This window comes from Carlito syrichta, unplaced genomic scaffold, assembly GCF_000164805.1.
Source record: "Carlito syrichta isolate Samal-C Ts95f unplaced genomic scaffold, Tarsius_syrichta-2.0.1 Scaffold307324, whole genome shotgun sequence".
NCBI lineage: Eukaryota > Metazoa > Chordata > Mammalia > Primates > Tarsiidae > Carlito > Carlito syrichta.
The window spans coordinates 575,346-597,114 of NW_007251420.1; the positions used below are offsets into that span (position 1 = coordinate 575,346).

The window sequence follows — 21,769 nt, forward strand, 5'->3', positions numbered from 1 at the left end:
CACTGCACTCCAGTCTGGGTGACAGAGTGAGACTTCAACTCAAAAAAAAAAAAAACCCTACATTTGTTTCTCCAGTCTTTATCACCTTGGCAAATATTATTTCTTGTGCCCAGAACATTCTTTTTCCTCTTCTCCCCCTTAGAAATTCCTACCCCTGAGCTTCTGAGTTTCCATGCCCAATCCTGGATCTCATCACACAGTATGGAGATTATTCTCTCCCTTGATTTTGGACTCCTAGAAGGGCAGTAGATATATCCCATTCAATGCTGTGCTCAGCATGAGAATGGACTCACAGTAGGTACTCAGTAAGCTTCTGCTGCATGAGAAAGCAAAGAAGTATAGCAATCTGGCTAGGTTAGGAAATAAAGGTCAGGAAAATAGGGACATGGAGCTCAAACTTCACCTGGTGACCTGTCCAAAGTACTTATTTTGTGAAGAACCCTGGTCTCTCTCTGGTGTGTATTTGTACGTGTGTGTTTCTCAAAGCAGGATAAACCATCTTTAAATAACGCCATCGGGTAGGTAGCATGATCCTACTTTCTCATTCCTTTCAAAGTTTCTGATTTGGCTGGAGAAAACACAGCCAAGGTGACTGATCTCACTTTAAATTAATGACTGCTGGCCAGGCATAGTGGCTTAGCCTGTAATCCCAGCACTTTGGGAGCCCGGAGGTTCGAGACCAGCCTGACAACTTGGTGAGATCGCATCTCTACAATAAATCACAAAACCTAGTCGGGAGTGGTGGCATGAGTCTGTAGTTACAGCTACTTGGAAGGCTGAGGCGAAGGATGGCCTGAGCACAGCAGGTTGAGGCTGGGGTGGCTGTGAGCGTGCCACTGCACTCCAGCCTGGGCGACAAAGAGTGAGACTCCAACTAAAAAAAAAAAATTAAAGACTGCTAACTTCAAGTGGGTCCTAAATGCTGTCCATCACCCAAAAGTTCTCCTGTTCCATTCACTCACTAGACTATTTTATGTCTTCTCCTCTCATTTCAAACTCCCTCTTGGCTGATGACCCTTCTTCCTATTGCACTGTGAACACTGACACAACCAAAAAGCCTTCCCTGAGTTCCCACCACAACCTCTCAAGTTGGTACTCATTTACAGATGAACTGTGCTCCCAGCTAAGGCCAAACTCTTTTCATTTGGGCAATAAATCCCATTCTTTCTTGTTTACTTAAAAATCACTCCAGTAATTCTATCCTCTCTCCCAATTCACCAATTTCTCCCTTTCTACTACTCCATTTCTGTCAGCTTACAAACATGCTCTAATTTCTCTCATAAAAAGGAAAAAATTTAAAAACTCTCAAATCATCTTCTAATTTCAGCTACTACTCCATGACTCCCTTTTCTAGGAAAACTTCCAAAGAGTTGTCTTAACTAATTCCTCACCTCCCATTTTCCTTGAATCTATTCCAGTCAGGCTCGTGTCTAGCACTCGTAAAACTGTTTAAGTTCACCAAAGACCTTTATTTACTTAAATAGTATAACACAGCTTATTATGCCCTCCCCCTAAACACCCTCCTCACTTGGCTTCCAGGATATCATTCTCTTTTGTCTTTTTCTCCTATCTTAGTGGTCATTCCTTCTCAGTTTCCTCTGCTGGTCCCTTCCCATTCCCCCAGTCTCTTAATATCTGCATGCCCAGGGCTCAGCCCTTTCCATTAACATACATTGTTCCAGCCAGCTCGGTGGCTCAGCCTGTTATCTCCCCGCTTTGGGAGGCTGCGGTGAGTGGATTGCCTGAGCCTGCAGGTTCGAGATCTGCCTGGGCAACCTGGCGAGACCTCATCTCTACAATAAATAAAAAAATTAGCTGGGCGTGGTAGTGCGCGCCTGTAGTTCCAGCTACTTGGAAGGCTGAGGCAGGAAGGATCACTGGAGCCCAGCAGTCTGGGTGACAGAGTGAGACTCCAACTCAAAAAAAAACAAAAACAAAAAAAATATACATTGTCCCCTGGCTTTAAGTACCATCTACATTCACTGCCCCAGTCCAGGGAGACTCTAAATTCCACTCTATACCCAACTACCTATTCAACACCTCCCCCTTGGATATTAACAGGCATATAAAAACATAACATGCTTAAAATAAAAATCCTAAACTACACCAATCTGTTCTTTTCAGTCTACTCCATTTAAGAAAACTGGGATTCCATCTTTCAAGTTGCTCAAGTCAAAATAATTGGAGTCATCACTTGACTCCTCTCTTTACCTTATACCCACATTCACGCTCACAAAATCCAGTTGGCCCTATCTCAAAATGTAACTAAAACCCAGCCACTTCTCATCACTTCCACTGTTAAATTCTACTTAAAATGTAACTAAATTCTGCTTAGATTCTAGTTAAAATGTAACTAGAATCCAACCACTTCTCAACACTTTTACAATGGTCCGAGTTACTGCAACTTATTGCAATAACCTCCTAAAACTAACACCACATACTTTCAACATATCAGTCAGAGTGATCTTTTTACAATTTAAGTAGAACCATGCCACTTGATTTCTCAAACCTCCCAGTGTTTTCCCATCTTACTTGATGGAAAAAAAGTGGGAGTGAACCATGTGGATAGCTGGGAGAATCTTCCAAGCAGAGTGCAAAGCAAGTACAAAGGCCCTGAGGTGGAAAAGTGTGTTTTAGGGAATAGGAAGATTTTTGGTACGGTTTGTTTCTGTTTTGCAGAGACAGAGTTTCACTATGTGTCACTTTAAGAAAAACCTTAAGAAAATTGTAGCACAGGGACATGGCAAAAATAGTGAAAGTGGTATTTAAATGCCTGAAGTTTAGGAACTCTCTTAGAATAATGTTGCCAGATAAAATATAGGACACTCAGTTAAGTTTGAACTTTAGAAAACAATGAGTGATTTGTTTTAGTGTAAGTATGACCCAAATATTGCATGGGTTACACACTAAAAATTTGTTGTTTACCTTAGATTCTAATTTAATTGGGTATTAAAACTCATGATAAAGCCTATTCAATCTGGCCACCCCTTACCTCTTTTTTTTTTGAGTTGGGAGTCTTACTCTGTTACCCAGGCTGCATGCTCATGACCACTGCAACCTAGACCTGGTGGGCTCAGGTGATCCTTCTGCCTCAGCCTTCCAAGTAGTTGAACCCCTTACCTTTTTGAACTTATCCCCCTGTATTCCCTTCTTGCTCATTTAACTCCAGCCAAAATGACTTATCTCCTATTCCCTCATGCCTATAATCCCAGCACTTTGGGAGACTGAGACAGGACTATTTGACACTAGGAGTTTGAGAACAGCCTGGGCAACATAGTGAAACTGTCTACAAAAACCAACAATTTTCTATTCCCTGAACACACTTACCATCTCAGGCACTTTACACTTGCTTTTCACTCTGCTTGGAAAATTCTTCTCCCAGATATCCACATGGTTCACTCCCTCACCTTTTTCAGGTTTTTGCTCAAATGTCAGCTTCTCAGTACAGCCTTGCTCGACTACTCTATTTAAAAAGACAACTTCTCTCAACCCTCATCCCTGATTTTTCTCCACCATACTCATTACTATCTAACATACTGTTCACCTTACTTATGTTGTTTATTACCTGTCTCTAGCTACTAGAGTTCCACGCAAGCAGAGATTTTTATATGTTCTGTTCACAGTTGTATCCTCAGGGCTAAGAACAGTGCTGGCATACAGAAGTGGCTCAAAGGGTGATTTGTTGAATGAAGAATACGAGAAAGTCTGTTGTTAGAGTGCCTTCAGTACAGAAGACTTGCTAATCCCCTTTTGGGGATCAACACCTTCAAAGGTAAAAGTATCAAGTCAGAATTTAGTAACATTAAATGGAAATGTTTTGCTTTCATTTTACTTTTTGATTACTTTTTATTTAAGATATTCGGTATTCGGTCTCACTGTTGTAACAAAATTATTTTTAATTTAATTCATGTTTTTAAGATTAAAAGGTGAATTATTTTACAGAAAAAAACATAAGAAATGAAAATAACAGTGCAACTAGCACAGGGACATGGCAAAAATAGCTAAAGTGGTATTTGAACAACTTAAGTTTAGGAACACTCTCAGTGTTGCCAGATAAGACACTTTATTTTGTTTTTCTAAAGTTCACTTAAGTCTGAACTTTAGAAAAACAACGACTGATTTGTTTTAGTGTAAGTATGACCCAAATATTGCACGGGTTGCGCACTAAAAAATTATTCGTTGTTTATCTTAGATTCTGATTTAATTGGGCATTAAAATTTTTAAAAAATTTTTGCTAAATCTGGCAATCCTATCTTAAGAGAACAAATACAGTGCACTCCGCTCGTCGCTTCTATTTCATCTGTTAGAACAAGCTAGAACTCTTGTCCTATCTACCAACTGGGTGGCTTTAATGCCCCAACAACTGTGTCTCTGTGGGCGGGAACTGAGACCAGATGTCCTAAAAATCAAAGAGGTAAGGACCCACAGTGCACTGTAGAAGGGGAACGGCCCTGGCAGCTCAGTTGCAGGCCAGCCGCATCAGGCGGGAGGGCTGTAAGCCCAGCTCCCGGGCCCAGCCTCTCTCTCTTGTCACCTGCGTGGCAGCCACTTTCCGGCCCTTACCAATGTTGCCTTCGACGGAGAGCCTTCGGGGCCCGAGCCCTGCATGCAGGCCCCGGGAGGAGAGCGCGCCCTCGAGGGGGCTATTGGCCATGGAACTGAAGCGTGCTCGAAGACGACTTACAAAGAGACGGCTCGCAGCCATCCCGCCCACGCGTCGCACAGGTATCACTTCCGCCGAGAGCACTTCCGGCCTAGGAACCGCAGTTCACGCGCTCCAGCGCACCTCTGTCGTCAGATCTCCAGGCAGGAAGTGGGTGGGACTGAACTGACTGGGAGGGCGGGGCCCAAGAATCCGCGGTGTTCTCGCGATGTTGGTAGAGACCCGTCGTGAGAAGGCTCTTGCAATGCCGGTGTGCGGGCGAGTTAGCTGATAACTGGAATTGCCACGGTGGGAGCAGCTCTTCCGTTTTTATCCTTTGGACAATAACATTGTTAAAGAGATAACTCTACAGCCCCAACACCTGCGCATTTTTGTGTAACTGTAAAATAAATTTTATAACTAAAGATAAATAAAAATAATTGTGATTTCCAAAGAAGCTTCTTTTCCTCCAGGTGTTTGTTGTCTGGTTTTTATTCTAATGTGAGAAGACAGTGGATGGTTTAAAGTAGGAAAATGACTCGATCTGATGATTTACACAAATTAACTTTTTCCCACTCCCTGCAAATTCCTGCAAAGGTTGGCACGTTATTGGCTAAATTAACAAATTAGGTAATCAGTTACTCCCCATCTCTTTTGTCGCTTGAATAGATAAATATTCGCATATATAAATGTTCAAATTAACCGATTTGTGTAATAGCCCCAAATCCCATCAGGATAAAGTAGTGGAGGCTCAGGGTTGTGCCTGGGAGATTTAAACCCGGTGGACTGGGTTCTGTGTGGGTGTGAACAGCGGTAGGTGGGTGAAGTGTAGGGCTTGCTGAGGAGGATTCAGAATGGGACTTTTAAAGGGATGAAGAGAACCAGGGTAGAGACTTGCTGGGGTATAAAACTAGAGTCCTGCTCTCAGGTGGAGAGGGGTGTTCTGCCAGGGAGAGGTACCTCAGCAGCTGCCATCAGGTGAAGCCTGGCTGGCTTTGTCCTGCCACATCCCATCTCATAATAGCCTCAGAAGTAATGATTTAGAAATGCCAGAGAGTACTTCCAATTCCTATCAAATTGCAGGAGTCACCTGGTCTTACTGTGTTCAGGCAGCACACAGATGTGGAAGGTTTTAGGAGACTGGCATCTGATTGCAAGAGGATTGGGGAGAGCCCGTGGCATGGACACCTGCCTTTAATCTGTTTGCATAAAAAGCATAGGATCTTTTTCTTTTATTGGTGTTTATATAGGATGGTTGAAGTCATGCTTATATATTAAGCACATCGTTTTTATTTGTTTTTGAATTGGAGTCTCACCCTGTCACCCAGGCTGGAATGCAATGGCAGGCTCACAGCCACCCTAATGTCAACCTGCTGGGCTCCGGCGATCCCTCTGCCTCAACCTTCCAAGTAGCCAGAACTACAGGTGCGTGCTACCACACCTGGCTCATTTTTGATTTATTGTAGAGATTAGGTCTTGCCAAGTTGCCCGGGCTGGTCTTGAACCCATGGTCTTAGGCAATCCACTTCCCCCGGCCTTCCAAAATACTGGGATTACAGGCTGAGCTACCGAGCCTGGCTAGGCACGTTATTTCTAGAGGACTGAAGATTTGTTTAGAATAACCTGGGCTGGGCTATCAGAGCTGCTGAGGTCCATCCCATTCCCACCCCCACTCCCACAGCCACCTCTGTGTAGAAATACTGCTTACATTTCTTTACCTATAGAAACTCTGACTCGGAGAATATTCATCCAAACTTTTGAGAGGCTCTTTGTGTCCCCAGAGTCTCACTGTCTCAGGGTCGTTGTGAAGGTTAAAGGAGAAAGTTGTTTGCAGGTTAAGGTGTAGACAGGCACTAACCAGCTCCTAAAAGTTACAACTCCTAAAAGCTATTATTAAACAAACAGAAAATGTTATAATGAAGTATATATGTAGTGAGGAAAAAAGCATGTATTGTAAGTGCACAGTAAGATAAAACGTTCACAAACCAAACATTCCCATGTTACCTGAATTCAAATAGGTCATATCTAGCATCCCCAGAGCCTCTCATGTCCCCTGCTCATTATTATTCCTCAAGAGTAACCAATAGCTTGACTTCTAACAGCAGAGGATGATTTTGCCTGTTGTTTGTCTAAATGGAATCACATAGTAAGTACTTCTTTTACTTAGCATATTATGTGTCAGGTTCATTCAGTTTGTATGCAGTATTTGTAGTTCATTCATTCTCATTGCTGTATAGTATTTCACTATGTCACTATACCACAATGTATTTGAGCCATTCTACTATTGATTGACATTTGGGAGTCTCTAGATTTGAGCTACAATGAATAGTGTTATGATGAATATTCTTGTACGTGCCTTTTGGTAAACAAAGTATGCATTTCTCTTGGGTATATACCTGGGAGTGGAATTATTATGGTAAGAGGAGGGGGGAGAGAGGAAGTAGGGGAGGAAAGGAGGGAGAGAAAACGCCCTTCCTGAGGGTGCTTTTCCTTTCTTGGTTAATCTGGGGGCAAAATATAATCTAATCCTTAATGACAAAGGACCCCATAGGAACCTTAAGCCCACTATGACCTTCCTTCATGTAAGTGACAATGACATTGTGCTTGAACTACTCATATGTCACATCCTATAATTTTTGTGTCATAACTCTTTGTGTTTATGTTCCCTAGCATACTGCCCTTGAATATGAGGATTTACATCACTGAAAGTCTGTGTTTCTTAACACAACACCCCCAACCCAGAGAGTCATCTGCCTTCATTCTTACTCACGTTCAAGGAAAAGGAGACAAGATGACATAATAGAAGAAGCACTTGCTTTGGTGTCAAATACACTTGAATTTTAATCATGGTTCTGTGTAATCTTCAGCAAATCTCTAATTTCTCTGAGTCTCAATTTCCTCATCTGTAATATGGGGATAATAATAGTAACTATCTCACAGAGTTACTGTGTGGATTAGAAATAATGTGTGAAAAGTCTTTAGCACTGTGTATGAGACAGACTAGAAAGAAAAAGCCCCACACAGACAAGTAAGGCTTGTAGGTTTTTAATGTCTCATGACTGTAAAAGAGCAGTCTCAAGGGATCCTTAGAAAAAAACTGTTCTGACTTTAGAAGCACTTCCTGTGGACAATGGAGGGTCCTGCTTCATCATACTCAGGCTTGCTGATCCACATCTGCTGGAAGGTGGAGAGAGAGGCCAGGATAGAACCCCCGATCCACACTGAGTACTTCCGCTCTGGGGGAGCAATAATCTGCAAAGAACAAATGTGGGAGGATCACAGTCAGTCTCCAAGGGAATAGGCAAAGTGGTTCAAAAATGAACTCACTCTGAAAAAAGGAAGCCTCTGTGGTCATAAAGGAACAGTATAAACATGGTGGCAGTTTAGAGTATTGCTCAAAATCTTCACTTCTCCACCCTTCCTTTTTCTCCTCCAAGGAAAGAATGCACTGCTTCTCCCTGTGACTTTGGGTTGAGCCAAGTGTTTGCCTTGACCAATGGGACGTTAGCAGATGTGACATAAATGGGCTTGAAATGTGCTTGTGTACTTGGGCTTGCTCATTTGTGCCTCTGCCATCTTCATGAAAGGAACTTCCTTTGAGGAACTACTGGTGCTTCAACCTAGCCTCTTTCAAGAGAGATATAGACTTAAACTTAGCAGGGTAGACCTGCATTGAAGCAGCACTGCCTAGCCAAGCTTGACCTTGATCAGCTGACTCCCTGCTGAACTGCAGATGCATGAGCAATAAATGCTTGTTGTTATGTTCCCCTGAGATTTCATAGTTGTTACTCAGCAATAGCTGAACAATACAAACATCTATAGGAGAGCCCTGTTTATGTTCTTGCCCAGAGTTTGGATGCAATGGTAGATTAGGCTGGGTTTCCTTCATTCCTAAGTCTATACCAGTCTGCTAAAATCCTATTTTGAGCTTCATCTGTCAATGGCCAATTATATCTGAGAAATTCTCAAATTTATACATACATTATTCATCCTTTCTTCTAGGAGTCTTGAGCTTAGCCTTTAGAAACTGGTTGTCATGTCAAACAACTTTGAACTCCACCTACAAGTAGATCTAAAAGGACTATGACTCAAACTAATTTTTCAGTTTCTGAAGAGTCTAAGAATTCAGTGCTAGAGCAAATCAGACAATGAATTGATTTTTTTTGTTTCCTTAGACTCTCTCTACACATTGTCTAAATTGCAGATACCATAGGATTGTAGAATGAAAAGGATTTTTAGAAGCTATCTTTTTAGGCTGGGCTCGATGGCTCAGTCTGTAATTCCAGCACTTTGGGAGGCCGAGGTGAGTGATTGCCTGAGCCCGCGGGTTCAAGACCAGTCCAAGCAACTTGGTGAGACCTCATCTCTACAAAAAAAAAAAAAAAAAAAATAGCAGGATACGGTAGCATGCGCCTGTAGTTCTGGCTACTTGGAAGACTGAGGCAGAAGGATCACCTGAGCCCAGCAGGTTGAGGCTGCGGTAGTCATGAGCATGACACTGCACTCCAGCCTGGGCCGTGGAGTGAAACTCCAACTAAAAAAAAAAAAAGTTATCTTTTTAAAGGTCACCCAGACACTTCATAGACAGATACTTTAAGGACTGGGAATACACAGCCACTAAGAAGGAAGCATTTTTATTGCTGGGCACTTCTAGTTGACATGGCTTGTCTTAGTCAGGCGGTCCTAAATCTCAGCCCTTCCTCCACTACAAATCTCTTCTTTTTTTTTGGAGTTGGAGTCTCACTCTGTCACCCAGACTGGAGTGCAGTGGCACCCTCCAGGCCAGTGCAGCCTCGACCTGCTGGGCTCCGGCTATCCTTCCACCTCAGCCTTCCAAGTAGCTGGAACTACAGGCGTGCGCTATCACACCCGGCTAATTTTTTTATTTATTGTAGATATGAGGTCTCACCAAGTTGCCCAGGCAGGTCTCAAACCCGCGGGCTCGGGCAATTCACTCACCTCAGCCTCCTAAAGTGCAGGATTACAGGCTGAGCCACCGAGCCCGGCTCCAAATCTCTTCTTGCATGTCTTCGAGGCTTGCCTTATCTTCCCCAATTCCTCCATGCAAATTCTGCTGTCCGTTTGATTAGGGTGCTCAAACAAACACAAATCCCTGAGAACCTTTGCTTATTCTACTTCCCCTGCTTGGGGTGACCTTTCCTCTCGTCTTGTCTTATTTAGGTTGCCCTTACATTGTTTGATCATGTATACTAATTAGATCCTAAACTCCACACAGGTTGGCACTTATTATTATCATTATTATTATTATTTAATCAGAGTCTCACTCTGTTGCTCAGGTTGAAGGGCAGTGGCATGCTCACAGCCACCACAGTCTCAACCTGCTGGGTTCAGGTGATTCTTCTGCCTCAGCCTTCCAAGTAGCCGGAATTACAAGCACGTGCACCCATCCCCGACTAATTTTTTTGATTTATTGTAGAGATGAGGTCTCACCAAGTTGCCCAGGCTGGTCTCGAACCCATGGGCTCAGGCAATCCTCTCACCTTGGCCTCTCAAAGTGCTGGAATTATAGACGTGAGCCACCACGCCCAGCCAGTATATTATTAAACTCAGAGCAGTGGTTCTAGAATTGGGAAATCAGATCACTGGTGGTAGTTTATCATCAGTGTAGGTGATAGGGGCATTTTACACTGGTTGAACCAGAAACTGGGGGTGAGGCTAGGTGTGGCATCCTGACACATCATCCTGGTAAAAAGTTCTCCATAGGGACAGGCCTTGGTGAAAGTGCTGCGTGGTTCTGGGTAAGAAGAGCCCACAGATTCTCACCAGTCTCCTGGTGGCCTGCTCTGCTTCCCTCGAATGAGCTCCATGTGTTAAGGTGGGGGAAAGGCCTCGGGCAGCCTTCCATTATGAAGGTTCTTAGAATATTGACAGAGAACACACTTCCTTACATCATACCTACTCTCCAGAGATGTTGAGACTTTGTAAATTTCAACTGATTTGTTGTTTTCATTCCCAACTCTTTCTTTAAATCTGTTAGCCACAAAGTTTCTAGAAGCTCAGAAAAGGTCTGTGTGGTTGCTTGGAGACCAGCAGCTGGGTAGAAGCTCCCATCCTGCTGAGGCCCAGGCAGCAGGAAACCCTGCTGGGAAGCAGTGTGGGAAGGCTGTGACCAAGACAGGTCAGGAGATCAGAGGATGTCCAGGAATCAAGAAATGTCCCTATGAGTTTGAAGTGGCAGCCGTTGTTATGTCCAGATGACCCTTCTTTGGAATTTTTACCCTCCTCTGGGGCAACACTCAAGTCCTTTTTAAAGTTTAACGATGCTACAATGTGATCTCCCTTTTCTATTTCCCACCTTTTGATTTTGTCCTCAACTCCTTCAATATATCTTCATCCCACATTCTTTTAGCCCCTTCTCATATGACATCCATGTAATTATGTTTGAGATCCCATGCTAAGCATGTCTCCAGCCCTTTAGTGCCCAAGGAAATAATCTCCAGGATGAAACTGGCTGCATTCCAGGATGATGCCAAAGCTAGGAGACCAGCAAGCTACCAGCCTGGCAGCCTGATTCTGGATATCTCCCAGGTTTGCTGGTCTTTGTACTAAGGACAAGATGGTGGGAACTGGGACAAGACCTACCTTGATCTTCATGGTACTGGGGGCCAGGGCTGTGATCTCCTTCTGCATCCTGTCAGCAATGCCAGGGTACATGGTGGTGCCCCCAGAGAGGACATTGTTGGCATATAAGTCCTTACGGATATCAATGTCACACTTCATGATGGAATTGTAGGTTGTCTCATGAATTCCTGCGGATTCCATGCCTATTGGAGATCATAGTATATCTAGTCAATACCCATCACTTCATAAATACTCACATCTCTAGCTCCTCAACTCCTCTTCTGTTGTTACCTCCCCCCAAATATTACAAGATCAGATCTCCTACTTGGTCATGGCCCTGCCTTTATCTAATTGATCTTTCATACTGCTGCCCAAGGCATATTTCCAAAGGAATACTTTCATTGCATCATCAGTTTTTTAAATTTCAAAATAATTAAAATTATTTACTTCTATTTCTAGAATACATTCAAAGAGGACAGACCCCTGGAGTTATCTCTTAAGCCCCTTTCTGCTCGTTTTACACAACGTAATTGTCTCCAATGTTACATCTTTTTTTCATAGCTTTATCAAGATATAATCCACCAACCATTAAATTCACCTTTTTAAAGTGTACAGTTTGGTAGTTTTTGGTATATCCATGGAGTAATGCAATTATCACCACAATCTAATTTTAGAACATTCTTAACACCCCAGAAAGAAACTCAGACCCATATGTTGTCCCTCCCTCTTTCTCTCTCCATCCCTGCCCAAGCCCTAGGTAATAAAGAGTCTACTTTCTGTTTCTAGAGATTTGCTTATTCTGGATCCTATGCTATTTGGTCTGTTGTATCTGGCTCTTTTCAATTCACATATAATGTTTTCAAGGTCCATCCATGTCACAGCATGTAGCAATACTTCATTCTCTTTTATTGTAGAATATTTTATTGTTTAAATATACCCATCATATCATCTCTGATAGTCTCCCATTGCCTGCAGGTTAACATCTAGCTATTGTAATCTGGCATCAAGATCTTCTGCAGTGAAAGGCCCTGCATGCCAAACCAGTTTGTGCACCCTGCCTGGCCTCCCTGCCTCTAGTCTTTTTTCCATGTACTATAATTCCACACTGTAGATAGAGGAAACTTCCTGATATACAACCTGACCCTGCTACACTGCTAGGTAAAAACTTTTTGTGTATTCACCTCATGCTTAGTTTTATGTTACATTTCTTGTTCTGCTTGTTTTGTATCTTGATTTCCTTACCTTTTCATCTAAAATTAGATTTTTCTCTACTTGTATCATTTTATATTTTTGGCCCTTAACAGGAAAATGTAGGATATGTATAAATAATAAGCAACGTTGACGTGATTCCTGGTGTTTTTCTTTCCATACCTCTCCCACCCCTCCAGCCTGCCCTCTGGATGCATTGGCAGGGATGACGGGCAGTGCCTCACCAATGAAGGAAGGCTGGAAGAGGGTCTCAGGGCAGCGGAAGCGCTCATTGCCAATGGTGATGACTTGCCCATCTGGTAGCTCATAGCTCTTCTCCAGAGAGGAAGAGGAGGCTGCTGTGGCCATCTCATTCTCAAAATCCAGGGCCACATAGCACAGTTTCTCCTTGATGTCTCGCACGATTTCTCGCTCGGCTGGAAGGAACAGAAAAAAGAGCATGTGGACACTCGGTTCTGTTCATTGTGTTGTTCCATTTTGATCTCCATGAAAACCTTCTTCTTACATCTACTTTAGATTCAGTCTTAGCATGATGGGAGTCTCTCCCTCCCTTCTTAATTTTTCTGCTCCTCTTTCTAAAACGGGAGTTCAAAATCTTGATTCCCATGCAAGACTTTGAATGGGGAATTCTGACAAAGCTACAGGCTCCCCTGAGCCTTATAGGACACAAACTTACATGTTATGATCTTACAGAATCTAGAAAGGCTCCTACCTAAAAACTCCTCTTCCTCGATGGGCCACAGGATGCCTTCCCCTTAGAAATTCAGACCTCACTACTTCTATTTGTCCTCACATAAAGCATAGGCACCCCTAGGTAATGGAATGCATCAACAGCTCTTTACTACCCTTCAGTCCTGGAGAAACTAACCCTGATCCTAATGTGGCTGTGGACCGAGACAGCTGGGAAAAGAGGTACTTTTGTGAAAGTGCGTAAGGGAGGGCTCAGCTCTCTGCTAGGCTTCTGTGCTTCCCAGGGTGTCTGGGTCAGGAAACTTCCATGACTCTCTGGTCTTATCCAGAGTCCCAGGCCAGCTTAGGGCCTCCTCATCTACCTCAAGAGAGTTTGAGGACACAGGGTCATAGAATTCTCGTCAGTCCTGAGAACTTCTGGTCCTAAATTTGACTTGGTTCTGAGTTGAAGTCAGAATCAGGAAAAAGGTTGGATACCTGTGGTCACAAAGGAATAGCCTCTTTCTGTGAGGATCTTCATGAGGTAGTCCGTGAGGTCGCGGCCAGCCAGGTCAAGGCGCATGATGGCATGGGGCAGGGCATAGCCCTCATAGATGGGGACATTGTGGGTGACACCATCCCCTGAATCCAGGACGATGCCTGTGAACAGAGAGAATAGGACCTATGAAAAATTTATTCTTGTCTTCCCTCTGTCTCTTTGGGACCTGTTAATAATTATCTTCAATTGCCATATTTTCTGTTATCAGTTAAATAAATTTACTCATCATAAAAATCATCAATCATATTTTTTGTTTTTTTGTGTATGTCAATTTTTTTCTCCCAAATGAGACTGTAAGCCTCTGGAAGGTAAGTAAAATGTCTCCTTTTCTTGTATTCCTTGAAACATATTCATGGTAATGCACATTTGTCAATGTGCATAAAATCTATACTGCATATTCTCTCTCTCTCTTTTTTTAAAAATAAGCTCTGATAAGTTTTATTTAAAAATTTTTTTTGCAGTCAGGTGCAGCATCTCACGTCTGTAATCCCAGCACTTTGGTAGGCAGAGGTGAGAGGACTAACTGAGCTCAGGGGTTCGAGACCAGCCTGAGCAACATGGTGACTTTGTCTCTACAATAAATAAAAAAGTTAGCCGGGAATGGCAGTACATGGCTGTGGTTCCAGTTACTTGGAAGGCTAAGGTGGAAGGATCACCTGAGCCCAGCAGGTCAAGGCTGTGGTGGCTGTGAGCATGCCACTGCACTCCAGTCTGGGCGACAGAGTGAGACTCCAACTCAAAAAAAAAAAAAATTTTTTTTTTGCATGGTTTACTTTTCACTAGTCTGTTCTGGCATGACTCTCATGATATCAGAATCATCTAGATCAATAAAGTGTGCATAATCTGTAGTATTTTCTGCACACTGTGCCCAGTTCAGTATTATTGTCACTGCAGTGATAGATACCAATTTTGGCCAACATGGCATAGTATGTACTCTATTTTGGACTTCCTCAAAGCTTGGCAGTTGGTAGTGAGGATGACCAATCTCTCTTTGCCTTGTCTGTTCATCTTAAGAGTCTGCTTGTACCTCCACTTTTCATAACAATTTGGAGCCTAGAGTTGATCAATTCCAGCAACTTTTTCATCTTCTTTGTGGCCACCATCTTCCTGTCTTAGGTGCAGAATGGTCCCCAACCAAGAGCAGTTGCCAAAATGGCTGGGGAGTGAGGAAGGCTAGACTGTGATTCTTTAAATGATATTAGGTAATTTGCACAGGCTTCAGGCATCAAACTAACACAGATGCACAAACAATCAGAATATTAACTCTAGAAGGGGCTATGAAAGTCAGCCAATTTGAAAAAAAGTTAACATTCTCCACTGGTGAAACTTTTAGTAAACCATGAAAGTAAAATTTTTCAACATAAGAAATATTTCTTAGGCTGGGTGTTGTGGCTCATGCCTGTAACTCAAGCACTTTGGGATGCTGAGGCAAGAGGATTGCCTGAGCCCAGGTGTTTGAGACCAGCCTGGGCAACGTGGCGAGACCTCATCTCTACAATAAATAAAAAAACGAGCCAGGTGTCATGGTGCGCTCCTGTAGTCCCAGCTACTTGGAAGGCTGAGGTGGAAGGGTAGCCTGAGCCTAGCAGGTCAAGGCTGCAGTAGCTGTGATCATGCCACTGCACTCCAGCCTGGTAACAGAGTGAGACTCCGACAAAAAGAAAAAGAAAAAGGAAAAAAAAAAAAAAAGAAAGAAAGAAAGAAAAAAGAAAAAAAAAAACAAAAGAAAGAAAGAAGGAAAAAGAAAGAAAGAAATCTTTATTGGTCCAATAGTTACATTATAATTGATGGGAAAACACCACAACACAATGACACCATTATAATTTAATGTTCTAGCCAATGCAATAAGACAGAAAATAGAAATAAGAAATAATACTACCAAAAGGAAACAGCATTGTTGTTATTTACAGATGATGTGGTTTTATATATAGAAGACCTAAGAAAATCAACTGAGAAATCATTAGACCTAATTAGATGGTTCAGGGAGGACCAGATGTATAACAAACATCCAGAAGCCAGTAACTTACTCTTGTACAAGGATCTTACTCACAGCATATTTTATTATTATTATTTTAACATATTTTTTATTTTAAAATTGTGGGGTACAGTTAAGGGTTAGGTATACAAACATGTATTGTGCAGGTACCCTTGTTGATGAAGTGTATCCCCCATCTCGGCATATCCCCATTCTCGGCATATTTTATAATAAAAATTAGAGACAACTTAAATATCCAGCAATAGAGAAATGGTAAAATAAATAAATTTGAAACCATCATACAATGATACCATGTGGCCATTAAACATAATGTTTGCAATATAAAATCAAGTGCAAACTGTGGGGTCCAAAACAGTTTATGCCATGTATTTCCCATCACGTTCTTATCCTTTGCAGTGAAATGATCTTTTACTTTTTTTATCTCCTCAACTAATAGTTGTTTAGTCATACAACCATTGTATCATGGTTTCAAATTTATTTATTTTACCATGTTTCTATTGCTGGATATTTAGGTTGTCTCTAATTTTTATTATAAAATATACAGCTGTAAGATCCTTGTACAAGAGTAAGTTACTGGCTTCTGGATGTTTGTTATGCATCTTGTCCTCTCTGAACCATCTAATTTGGTCTAATGATTTCTTAGTTGATTTTTCTTGGGTCTTCTATATATAAAGACACAGCTCCATAATGTCAGGGTCTATCTTGTTTGTCAGCATATTGCCCATGGCCTGGTACCATGTTTGGCATGTTGTAGGGAGTAATGGCAAATATTTGATGAATAAATGGATGAATAAATCAATGAATGCCTGATAAATGAATGTCTGAACATTGTTTGAATGTCCGAACAATGTTTATGGAAGCTGTCAAGTCCCTACTAAAGATTGTTTGTTTTGACGTTTACTCTGTTTCCCTGAACACCCCTCTATATGAAGTCATATGCAGTCATGTGCCTCGTAATAACATTTTGGTCAACTATGGACCACATATACGATGGTGGTCCTATTATATAATTCCTATTGCCTATTGAATTCCTATTGCCTATTGAGATCACAGCTGATGTAATGTCATAAGGCAGTATTTTACCCACGTGTTTGTGGTAATGCTGATGCAAACAAACCTACTACACTGCCAGTTATATGAGAGCGTAACACATACAATCATGATAATACTTGCCAATGATAATAAATGATTATGTTACTGGTTCATGTATTTACTATACCATACTTTTCGTCATTATTTTAGAGTGTTCTCCTTCTAGTTATATTTTTAAAAAGTTAACTGCAAACCAGCCTTAGGGAGGCCCTTCAGGAGGTATTCCAGAAGAAGGCATCATTATCATAGGAGATCACAGCTCCACACATTATTACCCCTGAAGACTTTCCAGTAGGACAAGATGTGGAGATGGAAGACAGTGATAGTGATATCCTGACTCTGTCAGTCCTAGGCTAACATGTGTGTTTGTGTCTTCGTTTTTAACAAAAATGTTTAAACAGTAAAATAAAACCTTTTCATAGAAAAAAGCTTATAGAATAAGGGTATAAAGAAAGAGAATATTTTGTACAATTAGGTGTTATTACAAAGCAGTCAAATATATTTTTGTACAGCTAAGTGTTACTACAAAAGAATAAAAAAAGTTTGTACAGCTGTGTTATTATAAAAGAGTTATTACAAATTTTTAATGTTCATGAAGCTAACAATTTATAGTAAGCTAAGGTTAATTTATTGTTGAAGAAAGAAAAACATTTTTTGTTTAGTGCAGCCTAAGTGTATAGTGTTTATATCATCTCCAGCAGTGTACAGTACTGTCCTAGGCTTTCACATTCACTCACCACTCACTCACTGACTCACCCAGAGCAATTTCTAGTCCTGCAAACTCAAAGTTCATAGTAGGTGCCCTATACAGGTGTGCCATTTTAATCTTTTTTTTTTTAACTGGAGTCTCACTCTGTCACCCAGGCTGGAGTGCAGTGGCACACTCATGGCCACTGCAGCCTCGACCTGCTGGGCTCAGGAGATCCTTCCACCTCAGCCTTCCAAGTAGCTGGAACTGTAGGCATGCACTACCACGCTTGGCTCATTTTTGATTTATTGTAGAGACAAGGTCTCGCCAGTTTGCCCAGGCGAGACCTTGAACCCGTGGGCATAGGCAATTTACTCACCTTGGCCTCCCAAAGTGTTGGGATTACAGGCTGAACCACTGAGCCCAGCCCATTTTAATCTTTGATACCATATTTTTACTGTACCTTTTCTGTGTTTAGATATGTCCAGATACACAAATATTTAATCATTGTGTTATAACTACCCATGATATTCCATAGAGTAATATTCTGTGCAGCTTTATAACCCATGAGCAATAGGCTACACCATAGTGTCTAGGTGTGTAGGAGGCTCGACCATCAAGGTTGTGTAAATCACTCTATGATGTTCACAAAATGATGAAATCACCTAATGACATGCATTTCTCAGAACATGTCCTGTTATTAAGCAATGCATGGCTGTACTTACATTTCCACTACCGCAGGTTCTACTGTTGCTACTTCATGAGGCAGAAAAACATTCCAACATTGTTGGAATGTGTGTTTAAACTTCTGGAATGACTACTGTGAGGGGAACAGCCCTCACTGGATGTACCAGTTATACTTCATGTAAATTCTTTCCAACTACACCAGGTAGGTACCACTGGCATTCCATATGGATATTCTCATCTGCTGTCCCTACGCAAGATTTTCCCTGGACTTTGGTTGTCTGAGCAGGAGCCTCTGGAGGAGCCCAGTTTTTCCCTATCTTCCCTGTAAGCCCAGAAGGAATGGATGATAGGGCTACTCACCTGTAGTGCGCCCAGAGGCATAGAGGGAGAGCACAGCTTGAATGGCGACGTACATGGCAGGGACGTTGAAGGTTTCAAACATGATCTGAAAGGACAATGAAGAATAAAGGATTATCTGGCAAGAATCCCAGCACATCTTGGCCTACAGAATGGTTTGTAATCTGACTAGGGGCAGGAACCATGCCAGTTTGGTACTTTTTGTTTATTCCACGCCCATCTCCCATGGGCCTGGCATGTACTATGGACATAGTAGGGCCTCAAAAACTTCAGTTGCATCGATGTATGAAGGGGACAGAGTATCCAGCCAATCATCCATGTTACATTCTCGTGCCAATACTCAAGTCTTCCTGGCGTCTTACCTGGGTCATCTTCTCCCTGTTGGCTTTGGGATTTAGGGGGGCCTCTGTGAGCAGGGTGGGGTGCTCTTCAGGTGCTACACGCAGCTCATTGTAGAAGGAGTGGTGCCAGATCTAGTAGAGACAAAAGCCAGATGAGCCCTCAGACTCCCAATGGGCTGGAAAATTCTGATTGACATTCCCATGCTGAGAGTATACCACAGTGTTGCCCAGGACAGGGTTGGATCTGGAGAAGAGAACGGTTGGCCCTGGGAATGTCTGATTGATATTTCGGGGTATATTCCTTCTCAAGAGGGCTCCAGGGGACACAGACCTGGGACCAACATGCTCTGTGTGTTAATTATTTCCATTTGATCGTCTCTCTTCTTCACCCTGTTCCCTTTTCTCTCCTACTTTGTGCCTGGTAGCCAGGGAGACTTCAGTGTTCATTGCTTTCTGGCCCCTGGCTATGTTAGGCTGGGTAACCCCTTCAGTTCCCCTCCTACTGTGGGAGATTTTCTGTCCTCTCAATAAATCCTGGAAGGAGGAGGAGGAGGAAGAGGAGGAGGAGGAGGAGGAGGAGGAGAAACTAACAAGAGATTGGTGCCTAGGAGAAGAGAGAGAGGTCAGAGTATTTCTCTGGCAATGGTGTAGCCCTCCACAAGCACAGCTACTGCTGGGTGGCTATTGCAATCGTCTCCTCCAAGGCTCCAGTTCTTACTGAGTTCCAGTGATGCTGCCCTCCTCACCTTGCCCCTTCAGGCTAAGGGGTGTAAGAATTCTTACCACTGCTGATTCTTGGGTGCCTGATATTTGTTTCTGGTTGCTTTAGCCCTGTTCGCACCTTTAAGCAGACCTTCACTCAGTCAAATTTAAGACCTTAGCTGAGTGCATATCGACTCCTGCCAGGAACCTGGCGGGTACACCTGCACTCAATTTTCCTTGTTTATCATTGACCAGTGCTTTAGAGCAGGATTTCTTCATCTCAGCACTATGCCATCTCAAGTTGGATAAATGTTGTGGGGGGGTCAACTTGTGTATTCCAGGATGTTTATCAGCATCTCTGTCCTCCACCCACTGGATGCTAATAGCACCTCTCCAGTTGTGACCATCAAAAATGTCTTCTGGGAGGCAAAGTCATCCCAGTGAAGAACGACTGCTTAAGGGGAAGTTATGTCTTCCCCCTCAGTCCAGTTCCCTCCTCAGTGACCCAGGATAACCAAAAAGAAGTATCTTTCAGAGGGATTTGGCAAAGGATGGCAGGGATGTGGGGCTCTGGGCTCCCTAAAGGTGGGGCACAGGGTCATTTGATTCCATCAGACCCATAAATTTATGGATCCCCTGCTTTGTGTTACAATAGTGCCAAGTGTAATGAGGTCAGACACGAATCAGATGTGGCACCCAGTTCCTAGTTTCAAAGTCTGGAGGGGAGAAAGACAGTAGACAACATAAAAAATATAAAAATACAAGGCTCATTTTAAGTGAAAAAAGAGGCAGGAGTCATTTGTTATCTACGGACCTTGAAATGTAATGGACATGGCGATTTAGAAAGGGGAAGGTGGGAGGAGGGGGTGAGGGATAAAAAATTACCTACTAGGTATAATGTGTACTAGTTGAGGTGACTGGGACACTTAAAGCCCAGACTTCTCCACCACTATACAATTCTTGCATGTCACCCCAAACCACTTGTACCCTAAAGCTATTGATAGATCAACAAACAAAAAAAAAGGGCCTTGAAGGGCAAGAAAGGTCTCCAGAGGCTGTGAAAGGCATCTGAGGCAGAGGAAACCACACAAGCAGAGGCTCTGGGCTGTGAAAGTTCCATGGGAGCATGCAGAACTGCCACTGGTCTTAGGAAGGTGATGCCATGTTAGTGACAAATATGATCAGCGGACACTGGACACTGCTAGGGGAGGGAGGGAGGGAGGAAGGAGGTGGACTCGTGGCAGTGCTCTGGGTACCTCGTCTACTATCAGGAGGGGAACAGGCCAGCTAGATGCCCAGACTCCACCTGCATGCAACCTGCTTATGTAGTAAAGCCCCGTTGGTACCCCATGACTCTAACATTTAAAAAAACATGCTTCCCAGAGGCCCTGTCTCAGAATTAACTGGCATCATTGTTATGGGTGTAGGCTCCCAGGTCCTATCTCAGACCCACTGAATCAGAATCTTTGGGTGTGGGGCCCAAGAATCTGCACTTCATTTTAGTTTAATTTTTAGAGTTTTTATAAAGTAGCTTAAAAGTTAAAGATATTGATACTTATAAAAATTAGAATAATATTTTTAAAAGGAATAAAAAATCTCCCATGTTTTCATCACCTAATAATCAAGAATTACATTTTGACATTTTTTTTCTTCTTCCTAATCTTGTCTTTATGTATTTTTAAATTTATTACTATTATTTATTTCATATCCTTTCATGTTATTATTATTATACTATGTTCAAATTTGTTTTATGACATAAATCATTTCCCTGTTCATAGTAAATATTTATTTTTAATAAATTGAATTTTTTATTTTCTTTTCTTGAGTTGGAGGCTCACTCTGTTGCCCAGGCTGGAGTGCAGTGGCACACTCACAGCCACCCCAGCATTGACCTGCTGGGCTCCAGCGATCTGTCCGCCTCAGCCTTCCAAGTAGCCAGAACTACAGGCTACCATACCCAGCTAATCTTTTATTTATTGTAGAGACGAGGTCTTGCCAAGTTGCCTGGGTGGGTCTCAAACCTGTGGGCTCAAGCAATCCACTTGCCTCGGCCTCCCAAAGTGCTGGGGTTACAGGCTGAGCCACCAAGCCCGACCTGAATTTTTTTATGTTTATGCAAATACCATCTTACATTTACTCACATTACTATCCATGATGTCTTTTTTTTTTTGAGTTGGAGTCTCATTCTGTCACCCAGACTGGAGTGCGGTGGCCGCTCCCGGCCACTGCAGCCTTTACCTGCTGG

At 42.6% G+C, this 21,769-nt stretch overlaps 2 protein-coding genes across 8 annotated transcripts in view; both read right to left on the reverse strand.

The window, feature by feature from the left end:
• DGUOK (deoxyguanosine kinase) overlaps positions 1-4,787 on the reverse strand; it is a 36,850-nt gene extending 32,063 nt beyond the window's left edge. For 5 of the 6 annotated variants that reach the window (XM_021715710.1, XM_008064381.2, XM_021715711.1 and 2 more), the window contains exon 1: positions 4,564-4,787. In XM_021715710.1, the coding sequence (XP_021571385.1) occupies positions 4,564-4,608 (45 nt within the window). In that variant the 5' untranslated portion in view covers positions 4,609-4,787. The remainder of the gene's footprint in view (positions 1-4,563) is intronic. The other variant, XM_008064382.1, reaches the window with a different exon arrangement.
• Positions 4,788-7,671: 2,884 nt separating this feature from the next.
• The window catches only part of ACTG2 (actin, gamma 2, smooth muscle, enteric), a 29,275-nt gene continuing 15,177 nt past the window's right edge, over positions 7,672-21,769 (reverse strand). For both annotated transcript variants that reach the window (XM_008064385.1, XM_008064384.1), the window contains 6 exons: positions 18,844-18,954; positions 18,485-18,569; positions 13,601-13,762; positions 12,658-12,849; positions 11,246-11,427; positions 7,672-7,894 (listed from right to left, as the gene is read on the reverse strand). In XM_008064385.1, the coding sequence (XP_008062576.1) occupies positions 7,751-7,894; positions 11,246-11,427; positions 12,658-12,849; positions 13,601-13,762; positions 18,485-18,569; positions 18,844-18,954 (876 nt within the window). In that variant the 3' untranslated portion in view covers positions 7,672-7,750. The remainder of the gene's footprint in view (positions 7,895-11,245; positions 11,428-12,657; positions 12,850-13,600; positions 13,763-18,484; positions 18,570-18,843; positions 18,955-21,769) is intronic.